Below are 11,772 nucleotides of genomic sequence, written 5' to 3'. Positions count from 1 at the left end.
CCCTCCTGCTACGCGGGGGCCCCCCCTCTCCACTGCCCCTCCTCCCACCCCTTCTCTGCTGCCCCTTTCGCCCTAGGGAGCCCCAAGACTGGGCCACCCCCCTCTCTGGCCCATGGGAGCCCCTGCTTTCCTGCCCACGTGTGGTCGTGGCTCCTGCGCTGTGGGCCATCTTTCCCCTGCGGTGTCCCACCACGTGCCACCATCTTCCCCTGATTCTGCTCTGGGCATCCACTTTGCTCCTGTGCCTGGCCCCAGGACCGGGTGCTTTCCCCTCTCCTGCAAGTTAATGCTGGTGCCTTTGTGTCCGTCCTTCCTGCCTTCCGTGCCACGTTAGCTGCATCACCTCACCTCCTTCTTGCTCCCCGTGGGCACCCTCACCCGGTTCCTGCGCACCCTTCCTCTCTTTACTGTTTCACATATGGAAAACGCTGCAGCCTTTGGGCTCTGCCGTTCTCCGTAACCACGCAGTTGCTCAATCCAATTTTGCTGTTACTAGTCTTTAACTCCTTCATCTTGTTACTTCTACAGTAACCTCTGCAGTTTGTCTCTTGTCTGGCTCCTGTTTTGCCCTGGCCCACTCTGGTCTTGACAGCCCTCCTGGTATTTGTCCTTTGTTTGCTGTTTTTACATCATTCTCATTTCTGTAATCACCTGCTTTCTTTATGATCCTTCCCTCCTTCAGATTCCTGGAATTCCTGTAAACGGTTCGCACCAGTCCCCTCTGTGTTCATTATTCTGTCCTTTGAGTTTGTAGCCCTAGCTTGTGCCCCGGCACGTTTTTTTAATTAACCCATGTGACGGAGGAGCCACACTCGAGTAGCTTTCCCTAAGGGGAAATGTAATAAGGTAATAGAGAGTAAGGCTACATATGATAGCATATCTCTTCTTCTGTATTGAAGCTGCCATCACCCCTGCCCACGTATGAAATTAGTGTGTGTCTGATGTGGCTCAGAGGTCGGGCAGGAGAGCTTGCCTCGAGGTTCCCTGCCTGCTCAGAGCAGCGTTTGTACTTGCATACGCGTCAGGTCAAGGGCTGGTGTTACTCAGTCAGGCTCTTGGATGCCTCGAGCCCCTTCACCTACAGAATGATTTAGACTAGTCTGATGGTTATGTGAGCAGAGAAGAACTTGCTTAGTTGATAAGACAAAATTTGAGAGCTAACTACTTATAAAAATGAGTTTCAATTAGAAGTTTGGTAATTTTTCTATGCAAAACAGTAATTACATGAGTAATGTAAAAGCCAAAGAGAGGGTTGCAGTCCCGAGAAGGATAATGGGGCTCTGGTATAGGTGTTTCTAGAGAATGGTTTGGGAGGTGCTAACGTGATTCCGGGCACTAATACCCTACTGCACATTTAAATTGTTTTTAGTCCTAAAGTTTTATTGCGAGGTCTGTTGCTTTGTTGTATTAGAACCTTCATTTGTGAAGGCACAAGCTCAGGACAGGCTCTAAAACATCGTCTCAAAAAACCTCTCACAGTTAGTATGTCATGGAGAAAAGCTTGGTGGTTTGGTGCAAGGTGACCAGAAAGGCTATCGGGAGAACGTTTGTCTTAAATGACACTCTCCCCGTCTCTGTTTTGGAAGCCTAACTTCTCATATTATCAGCACTGCATGCGCAGGTTTAAAAAACCAAAACCTGAAGCTCAAGTCCTATCAGCACTGCATGCGCAGGTTTAAAAAAACAAAACCAAAACCTGAAGCTCAAGTCTCTGTAGGTGTTAGATCTGAGGATATTTATAAGCGTGGTGTTCTGGTGGTGGCCTTGTCCGTCTACTCAACAGAGCACAGGAGATGGCAGTCTGCAGGATTGCCAAAGTGGAATCCTTTCACTTGGCTGGTGATAAAGGTTTCAGGTTATGATTACCTGTGCTGTGTATCTACGTTCAGGCAATCCTATATTGTATTTCTTGCTTCAATGAGGATCTAAAACAAGTACCTAACTTCCTTTACAGTCAGCATGAAAACGCTGAGCAAGATCTGGGAAACAAGAATACTAACGGTTTACAAAGAACAGTGTCATCGGAATCAACAGACTCAGGTATGGCTTTCTCAATTAATAAATAACGAGTGAGGCATGAAAAGCATCGTATCTTTACGTGGCTTCCACTGCAAGCAGCTTCCAGGGTTTGGGTAGAGAACTGATGCTGCCTGCCTGCAATCCCTGCAGCCACTTCTCATTCTTACGCTCTTGAAAGGAGGGAGGCAGGCAAACCATCACTCAGCAAGCTTCTGTAGTTCATGGTTTGGGTTGTGGGTGTGTGGTTTTGGGGGTTTTTTTTTTTTGCTTTAATTGTCCTGGAGTATGTTAGCAGTAGAGCTAGCATGGAGGAAAAACTGGTTCTGCCCCCACAGGGGGACTCTGACAGAGGTGGCTTTTTTCTTAGGATGACTGTTAAGACGTGGTTACTGACCTGTCATTCGTTGTACTCCAGCATGATGTTTATCACTACCATTTTCTGATTGCCTTGATGTTCTGCTCTGTACATGGTAGTAGGTCAACACCTTATCATGAGCGTATCAGCCTTTCTTGCAGTAGAGGCGGCTGAAGATGAAGGCTGCTGAAGATAGCCCAAGATAGGCTTTGGTGGTGAATTGGATTCCCACCATTCTCTAGTCTGGGGTGTCTTGCAGATATTGGCTTGTGAGTGTTTATAGTTGCGTGTTGGGGCTGTGGTCTGGAGAACTGGGAGATAGTGTTTCATTCTTCATTGTTAGGATCTGTTGCATATCTGCATTCAGCTCTGAATGGGACCCATTTGAGTTTCTGCCCTTTGGAGGGTGATAACTGTGATGAAAGCAAGTTGTCACCGTGTGGTTTCTCTCTTCAACCCAAACTATGTTAACCAGCTCTGCACGCTCGAATCAAGGCTGTTGAGCTGGGTTTGTCTTGTGGCTTGCTTTTTTTTTTCTGTGGCTTTTTGTTAACATGAACTGATTGTTTATCTGAAACCTGGGGAGCTGCATCTTAGTACTGATACTTGCCCAGAAGTATTTTTTTTTTTCAGATGTGATGTTTTATAAGAGAAAATGCAATAAGCTATAACCCCATGACTTGTAGAATCAGGGAAGCCTCTGATACTTCATTGGTCCAGCCCAGCAATGGAAATCAGTGTCTCCATCTGAATTTATGCACCAGTCTGACCGTGCATGGTGCTTTCAGCCTTCAAGGGAACTTTATGAGCCGCTGAAACATGAGTATAGCTCGCAAACCACGGAGTGGGACAGAATTATCAAGCTTGCTAAATCTCCACTTTCTTCTTGTCTTTTTTCTTTTTTTCCTGCCTCCAAAGCAGGCCTTAAGCGCTTACAAAACACTCGTGATTAAGGTTTCTGCTGTGCCGAGATCATTACCTGTCATGTTAGTCAGATTAATTCTTTGTAGTTGTTTGTTTAGATCACAGTCACTGAAGTAGCAACAAGTCTTGTCATGATGGTATAGAGTGTATTCTGGTAAGCTGTTGGCCTGCCACTAGGGCTTGGGAATACTACTGTAATACAAAAACTCCTTGGGGAATCTGTGTTTAAGTAAGCTTCATATTTGACTGTACTTAAATGCTATGTAGCTGTAATGTTTCGCTTGGTTTGTGCTTCTGGAGTGCTTGCTGTTATTTCCAGTACACTAGCGTGCATTAAGGAGGGCCTTTGACTACTCTTTTTTTTTTTCTTTTTTTTGGAATGACCCCAAAATTTCTTCCTATGAAGAGGTGTAACTAAAAACATGGCTTAAAAAACCCTAAAGGACTAAGTTGTTTATGAAGATGTGTGTGTGAGAGAACAAGCCAAGAGTATTCCATGTTACGTGGTAGCACTCTCTTCTGCATGACATGCTAGGCAGGGCTGGGGGTGCTTTTTTAATTACTCCTGTTTTTCCCCAAGCACAAACACCTGATTATCTATGGCCAAACCCAACAGTATGGAGTATCTGTAACTGTTATTTACTTCTACACTGAGGTGTGGCTGCAGATGGGACTTTCCACATGAGTTTCCCGTCTGAGCTCAGGGTCTCTGAGGAAATCTGTAGCGGTGTCTAATACTTTGTATTTCCTAGATACTACTCAGTAGAAAACACTGTCTCTCCTCTGCAGGTTGCGCTTTGGATTCGCCTGGTCCTGCAGCCTCAAACGATATCATGGAGGAAACGTATGTAACCATATGCTAAGCCTGACTTCTGGCATTCCACGTTGCAGCATTATCAGATGTGGGCTAATGAGAGGCTTGACGTGGCTTTTCCTTTGCTGGCATGTGTGCAGTGGGCTCTTCTCTCTCCAACTTGTAGAAGCGTGTGCTGTAGTGCTCTGCAGCTTGAGATGCTAGGCTTTCTGTCTTGTCTGTGTCCCAGAGTACTTAACAAGTTTTGGGTCTGAGTTAATGTGTTGTACCAACCAGACTGTTTGAGCATGACATTGGCACCTTACCGGGAGTCTGAGGCTGCACCACATTGCATGTAAGTTGCAGTTTTCACTCAACACTTACATACAAGCATAAATTATAATTTGCCTTAACTGATACCAAGCAGTTGCTCTTAGCTTTGAATTTGCCGCTCTTGATTAGGTTATCTTTCTTTTCCTAATCTTCTATCCCCAGGGATGGGGGACAGATGCCCTTGGTCTCTGATTTGCTGAGCTCTTCTTCCTTTAGCCTAGCTTCTCGTCTAAACAACGCTGAAAAGAATTTAAGGAAAGGAGGGGGTGAAGGAGTCTAGCTAGTGTTTCAAAAACTAGGATGGGATAAGCTGGCTATAAATAGCTTTTGAGAACGACAAAGTGTCACCAATAAGCATGTTGGCTTCTGCTTAGCGTAACACTCCATGACTTAAATAGAACGGTGACTTTTAGGGTACTATCCTTTGGTGCTAACTGTGGGGCATCTCGCTTGCTTTTAGGTTTGAGAAAGCAATTCTTGAATCCAGCAGACTGAAGTAAGTATACATCGATTTTTAACTTTTGTCGGTGACTGTTGTAGCTTATGGAGTTTTATTGGGAGGGGGGAAAGTGAGTTCTACTCATGTTACCATCTTTTAAAACAAAATGTTGAAATAAATCTTGGTTCTCTTTCATTGTAGCATTCGAATGCCTTTCAGAAGAATACATTCACTGCCAGTAAGTGAGGGTGGTATTGGTCTTGTATAAACGTTAAAGGATTTAGCGTGTTAAGTGTTTTTAGTTGGATACGTTCCATAACTTGTTCATTTTCTGTCTTCAAGAACAGCTGCTGTGGTACTTAATGAAAACTGTCAAAATTACAGCTTGTAAACTCAAAACCTCATTTAAGTTAGTGTGAAATTTCAGTGATGTGGCTTTGTCACTAATGCGGTTGAAGCATTTTGGTACCTGTGCCGAGATGTCAGCATAAGACTCCTGCACACAGTTTGCACCAATTTGTAGTCGGAGACCTTACAGTCTTCATTAACCCCTGTTTTGCTTAAAATGTAGTCGTGCAAAGACTATGTTGCGCAATACTGAACTGGCACTTTTGTATGAATGTTGTAGCAAAGCCTCCTGGGATCCAGTCCTGCTCTGAAGAGAAACCACGCCGATTCTCTGGATAGCGATGCTTTTCAACTATTGGAACAAGATGAAAATAAGGAAAATGTAAGTGTTGCTTTCTGTTGCCTGCGATGATATGGTGTAAGAGGCGGTAGCAAGGAAGCTGAATTAGTCCAGCCCTTCAGCAGTGGATGCGGTGGAAAAGGCTTCTTTTACTCTCTGCCAGGCTGTAGTTCAGACATAACAAAGTTTTGCATAGCTTAGTGTAGGGGAACTTGCAGTGAAGTGCGACAGCACCGATTATAGCGACTGCAAACTGATTATAGGTTAATAAAAATTTGGAAGACTTTGATTGTGCAGCTCTACCTTCGTGCTACTGAACCTGACTCCTTTTAGGCTGTGGCAAGGGAAAATGTATTCATACTGCTAGCTTTAGATAGCTACGAGGGGTGCCTCCAGGAAGCTGTTTAGATAGATCACCTCATCTCTTTCCGCTGCAGATGTGGGGAGCCCTGGTTCCTCACAGCACAAATGTCCTTTTGCTTGCTTTCTCTGAAAGGCCTTGCTGCTGGAAATCCCATCGGTAGGACTCTGACAGGTCTCTACAGAAAAGCGGGTGTCAGGAGACAGCCTTGGCTGCCTTTAAAAATGATTTCTTTTGCAGAGAAGTTGACTGACAAAAGAAATAGAAAAGCCTTAAGCCTGCAGGTGATGTCAAGAGGATGAAAGCTTGATTATGTTAAATGAATCGCTATTGTAACGTCTTTTAATTTGAAAACACATGCCTTCAGACTATTCCTGTTGGTAGGAGGGAACTTAAATCCAAAACGTCGGGTAGCTTAAAGGATAAAATGCTCCTAGCAACTTACGCCATTTAATTTTGGTAACGTGGTCGCTTTGCTTCCTTTGAATTCAGGAATCGTTTGAGTTTAAGAAGCCAACCAAACCAGCTTCTCGTAGTTCTGTGCACGTCCACTCCCATGATGGAAAAGGTGTTCCTGGACCAAGGCAGAGTTTGTCTCCAGCTCGGATGGTAAGTAGTACAGTGTTCTCTGCAACTAATTCTCAGCTAATCCTCTGCATACCTACTGTCTGGGAGGAAGAAAAATTGCATCATGATTCTAAGACAATGCTGTTAATCACTACTATTCATGTGCCAAATAGAAAAACTTACCTGTCTGCCAGATAAGAAAACTCAACGTTTGGCTCATGAGATGGTCAGAAGTTTGAAACATGGATTGTTCTGTAGCCTGTGAAAGATCAGTCAATACGGAGCTGAGGTTCTGCTGCAGTAACTCAAGGGAGCGTGGACATCGCTGTGGAATAGAGGAAGCTAGCTTGAAATTGTTTTCACTATCAGTAAAGTAGATATTTATGTTGAGGCAGATGCATTTGGAACAATGAAGCCAACTGTGTAGATGCAACTGAATCTTATGTCCAGATATGACATGCAGGAAGAAAATATTACCTTATTTGTATTCTATTGCTTAGAAAAAGCAACTGAAAGAATATGGTGGGCCTTGCACAGAAACAGCGCTGGGGGAACTAAGTCTTGTCTCCACTCCTTGAACCTGGTAGTCCTTCGTCCTGCTTAGTACTCTTGATCTTTTTCTCATCAGCTGCAGGATTTATATTAATTCTTGGTCCTACTGACACCACCCATTTCTCTCCTTTGCACCTTTGCTGGCTAGCTTCTTCCAGAGAAGAGGGTTATTGCTTAATGAGGCTAACGAAGCACTCTGCTGTTGTAAGGATCAAATAAAAGTGTTGGAACTCGGTTTGGGGTTTGCTCAAGTCAGTGTGTTCAAGGTGGCGGAATAAGGACCTTGTTTCCTGTAGTGCAGTGAGAGGCATGGCATCGCCTCTGTGGTTACAGCATCCTGCAGTAGAGAGAAGGAACGTTGTTAAAACTAACTGTCTTGTCTCAGTTTCCCACTGGTGAAATACGCACGGGTGAACAGGAAGACTATAGGCCAGCTTTCCTGCAGCAGTCTTCTCTGACTTCCTCTGAAAGTGAAGATGATGATGGATTCCTAGAGCTGCTAGATGAGCAAGATTTGAAGGTATGTACAAAGGAAGTACGATAGACACTTCAAAAACAGCTCTGTAATGTTAATAGTCTGCCAACAATATGTGTCCGTGGTGCATGTATGTTCTAGCAGAAGTCAGTGTGGCGAGTCAGACTGCAAAAAGCTAGGTACTAGGGAATCCTAGAAGATGAGTTATAATCATCTCTTTCAACTCTTACCTTTCAGTGTCTCTATCTTATATGTGCTCTTTCCTAGTGCAGAAAATGGGGATTACTTGGGGTGTGAACAGCAGTTTAAGAATTGCTGCTGTTCTTATTGGCAGATGAGAATTGCATTACTAGAGAGGATTATTTGAACCGTTGGCATTTTTCTTTAGAAACTTGCTGAAAGAGCTAGAGGTGATATTTGCTTTCAAGCCACTTAAATAGAAGACTGTTTCCAACTGAATTTGAAATGCTTAAAGCTTTGGAGGAACATCATTGTTAATCAATCAATGAATTGATATAACTGACCTTCTCCAACATGTTTCAACTCGGTTCCATTATTGGACTAGTAATTGTGTTAAATTCCTAAAACTGATCTGACAGCTGAATTCAGCTGGAATGTTTGCCTGAGCTGTGCAGAAGCTGTAGATATTTACAGTCTCTGCCCACGGATAGATGAGAATGAACTTTTTTTTCTCCTCAGAACGATGAGGAGATGCCATCTGATGTGGCGAGCCTCTGGACTGCACCACTAGTCATGAGGAGAACAGACAATCGGGTAAGTGTTCTGGCAGAGCACAACAGAACGGAGACGGGGACTTTGTTCTGGCAGCCGTTTTCACTACTGGGACAAGTGATCGCACTGTCTCTGATCCTTTATGCCTAATAACAACAAAACAAGATATGGCATAAACCCCCTTCAGTATTCTGTTATCTCTAAAGCCTGTTTACCTGGGAGACTTTGTCAGTGCGGAACAATGCTGATTGTGTGCATATATAGGCATTAACTTTCTTTTTACAAAAACACTTCATAAATGCAAGATCTTGACTTCCCTTATCAGATACTTGTTGACATATCTTGCATACATTCTGCACAGCCTTACCTGGAATGCCTGTAGCCCAATCTTCTGATAATAGACTGTGAAGGGAGTTTAGACTCCAGCAAAAAGCTCCTTAATCTGCTGATAGATTGTCTGCTAATTGGTATAAAGCACTCTGCTAGCACATCATATTGCTCCTGGTGCTCCAAGCTCACCCAGTCCGCACAGCAAGAAACGAGTGTTACTGGACATGTAGGTCCTGAATTTAGATGACCCTACTAACATCCTGCTGTTGCTGTGCAGTGGCAGCGTCTATACAAGGCAAAATTTGTAGTAGTCTGAAAGTCTGAGGCTTGCTTAGTTTCTAATCTAAATCTTTGCTAGACAACTCTAACATCTCTCCTTCCTTGTAGGCCAAACGATGCCGGTTGTTTGGCTCTTCATCTCTGCCTAGTGGGGTAGGAAGAACCACCCAGAAAAGGATGGAGAGATCCCAAGAAGAGAATTCTCCAGGGAAAAGCAAGAAGAGGAAAAGCCTGCCTGGAACACCTTCTGAGGACTCGACGGTTGGTGGCTTGGCATCCAATTTTGTAACAGAGACTTGATTAGGAGAGGATCTAATATAGGTGTCTAGTTTATGAAGGTTAATGAGAGAGCTTTTTCAGGTGAACTGCTGACTGAGCGAAACTGCATTCTCTCTGCATAGTGCAGGAGGTTTGGGGGAGCTGGTGCAGTAATTGCATACTCTTGAGCCTGAGTTTTGCCTTAATCCAAAGGGGAAGCTGGGGAGTCGTAGTTCAGGGCTTCAGAGTAAACTGAGTTTTCTGTTATGCTCTGGGAAAAGGGGGTCTCTGCTGTCAGTGCTTGGCATTTATCTCTAAACCATGTTCCTCTAGAGTTTGAAAATGGTAAAGACGCAATCCTCCACAGCAGAGATCGAAAGCATTTTGGACAGTGACCAGAGAGATCTTATTGGTGACTTCTCAAAGGTAATTCAAGTGATTTAATGGTCAAGTGTTAATTCAAAAAGATCTACAAAATTCCCTTCAGTATAGGAGCCAAAAATAAAATTCTGTCCCTGAATTTTAGAATTCTTAGTTTTAACTCTAGCAAAGCTGAAGAGATTCTTGTCAACAAAGCATCTGTGTTACAAAACTAACTGCTGGGCGCTGTGCTGTCGCCTACGTGGCTCACATCTGGAACATTCTCAATTAAATGCTGTCTGTCTTATAGGGTTATTTATTCCACACTGTTGATGGGAAACATCAAGATTTAAAATATATCGACTCAGAAATGGTACGTGCTCCAGGGACAGTAAGCAAAATTCTTTACTGGGGGGCATCTGTGTTACAAAACTAACTGCTGGGCGCTGTGCTGTCGCCTACGTGGCTCACATCTGGAACATTCTCAATTAAATGCTGTCTGTCTTATAGGGTTATTTATTCCACACTGTTGATGGGAAACATCAAGATTTAAAATATATCGACTCAGAAATGGTACGTGCTCCAGGGACAGTAAGCAAAATTCTTTACTGGGGGCGGGGGGGAACAACACAAAACATCTTTCTGTCTTATAGGGTTATTTATTCCACACTGTTGATGGGAAACATCAAGATTTAAAATATATCGACTCAGAAATGGTACGTGCTCCAGGGACAGTAAGCAAAATTCTTTACTGGGGGAAGGGGGGGGAACAACACAAAAACATCTTGAAACATCTTTTTTGTTTTGTGTTTTTTTTTTTTTCAGATTGTGTCTGTGCTGACTGGGAAGTTTGCGAGCTTCATCAAGGAATGCGTGATAATTGATTGTAGATACCCGTATGAGTATGAAGGAGGACACATCAAGGTATGTTGACCCCGTAAGAGCAATGTAGGGTTGTCTGAAGTTGCAAACTGGGATCACTTGGCACCACGTGGGCTGTTCTTTATTAGCGAGTATCCAAGGCCCTGTGGATGTGTTATAGCTGAGATGCCGAAGTGCCCCACTGGGATCTGTGATCCTGTTATGCCCACACGCTGCGTGAATCTCAGGATGCTGAGCTCACACTTGGTTCATAAAGTGACTTTTCCCTCAAAGGAGGGAATGTTCTGCTTTCCTTAAGCAGAGGAGGTGGCCTGTGTGGCAAGCAGGGGGATGGTTCCAGAGGAGGATGTAAGACACTCGGTGTCCAGCATCCTGATACCTAGGGAAGCTAAAATTAGAATGTTAAACTTAATTTAAACCACAGACTTCAAAGAACAAGTGGCTGTGCAAAACATAATTGATCTTGAAGCTTGCTGCTTGAGCAAGCTGGCTGGCCCTCTCGGATGCAATGAGATGGGAAGGGAAATGCAACAAGCCACAACCTACGGCTGTTGAAATGGCCATCTGAAACAGGTCCAGGTCACCTGGAGTCAGCGTTAGGCTATCTGTAATGTCTGCTTGGGTTTGAAGCTGTGTTCCCAACAGCTAGAGAGCGTTGCCAGAGCTCCTCTAGGAAACCAAGATGAGGAAACAGCTTGCAAGGAAGTGGGATAGGTTTGTTACTGTTCTCCTCCACTCACTGCGTGTGCTCGGGCATGACTGCCTTTACAGGGTGCTGTAAACCTACATATGGAAGAGGATGTGGAAGACTACTTGCTTAAGAAGCCAATCCAGCCATCAGAGAACAAACGAGTGATAATAGTGTTCCACTGCGAGTTTTCTTCAGAGCGGGGTCCTCGAATGTGAGTTGTCCCACACTCCCCTAGATAAGAACTTACTGCTGTGCTCGTTGAGAGCAAAGCTTTCAGGGTGGCACCAGTTACTGTGTTGGCATGCTACTTAATATGCGGTTTGTCATGAGTAGATGTTGGTTGTCACCTCTGGCAAGCATGTGACACAACCCATGATGTGAATGGCCATGTTGAAGTTGAGCTGGTGTGCTGGAAAGCTTAGAGACGGAAAGGGAAAACCGGTTAGCCACAGCTGTGCCGCCAGTGTGGCTTGTCAGCATGTTCCTGATAGGCAGTGGCTTTAGAATCATTGAGGTTGGAAGAGACCTCTAAGATCATCGAGTCCAACCATCAACCCAACACCACCATGCCTGCTAATCCATGTCCCTAAGCGTCTCATCTACACGTCTTTTAAATACTTCCAGGGATGGGGACTCAACCCCTTCCCTGGGCAGCCTGGTCCAATGTTTAACCACTCTTTCAGTAAAGACATTTTTCCTCATGTCCAATCTAAACCTCCCCTGGCACAACTTGA

At 44.2% G+C, this 11,772-nt stretch overlaps 1 protein-coding gene across 1 annotated transcript in view; it reads left to right on the top strand.

The window, feature by feature from the left end:
* The first annotated feature begins 1,272 nt into the window (after window positions 1-1,272).
* The window catches only part of CDC25A (cell division cycle 25A), a 14,759-nt gene continuing 4,259 nt past the window's right edge, over window positions 1,273-11,772 (top strand). The window contains exons 1-14 of the mRNA XM_009284687.1: window positions 1,273-1,283; window positions 1,955-2,040; window positions 4,088-4,142; window positions 4,885-4,920; window positions 5,065-5,101; window positions 5,492-5,593; window positions 6,405-6,521; window positions 7,417-7,551; window positions 8,206-8,280; window positions 8,956-9,108; window positions 9,439-9,531; window positions 9,776-9,838; window positions 10,291-10,389; window positions 11,119-11,249. Coding sequence (XP_009282962.1) covers window positions 1,273-1,283; window positions 1,955-2,040; window positions 4,088-4,142; window positions 4,885-4,920; window positions 5,065-5,101; window positions 5,492-5,593; window positions 6,405-6,521; window positions 7,417-7,551; window positions 8,206-8,280; window positions 8,956-9,108; window positions 9,439-9,531; window positions 9,776-9,838; window positions 10,291-10,389; window positions 11,119-11,249 — 1,193 coding nt within the window. The remainder of the gene's footprint in view (window positions 1,284-1,954; window positions 2,041-4,087; window positions 4,143-4,884; window positions 4,921-5,064; window positions 5,102-5,491; window positions 5,594-6,404; window positions 6,522-7,416; window positions 7,552-8,205; window positions 8,281-8,955; window positions 9,109-9,438; window positions 9,532-9,775; window positions 9,839-10,290; window positions 10,390-11,118; window positions 11,250-11,772) is intronic.

The sequence above is a fragment of the Aptenodytes forsteri genome, unplaced genomic scaffold (assembly GCF_000699145.1).
Source record: "Aptenodytes forsteri isolate BGI_AS27 unplaced genomic scaffold, ASM69914v1 Scaffold428, whole genome shotgun sequence".
Classification (NCBI taxonomy): Eukaryota; Metazoa; Chordata; class Aves; order Sphenisciformes; family Spheniscidae; genus Aptenodytes; species Aptenodytes forsteri.
Note: the sequence above shows the minus strand (reverse complement) of the source record. Positions and strands in the feature narration are given on the sequence as shown.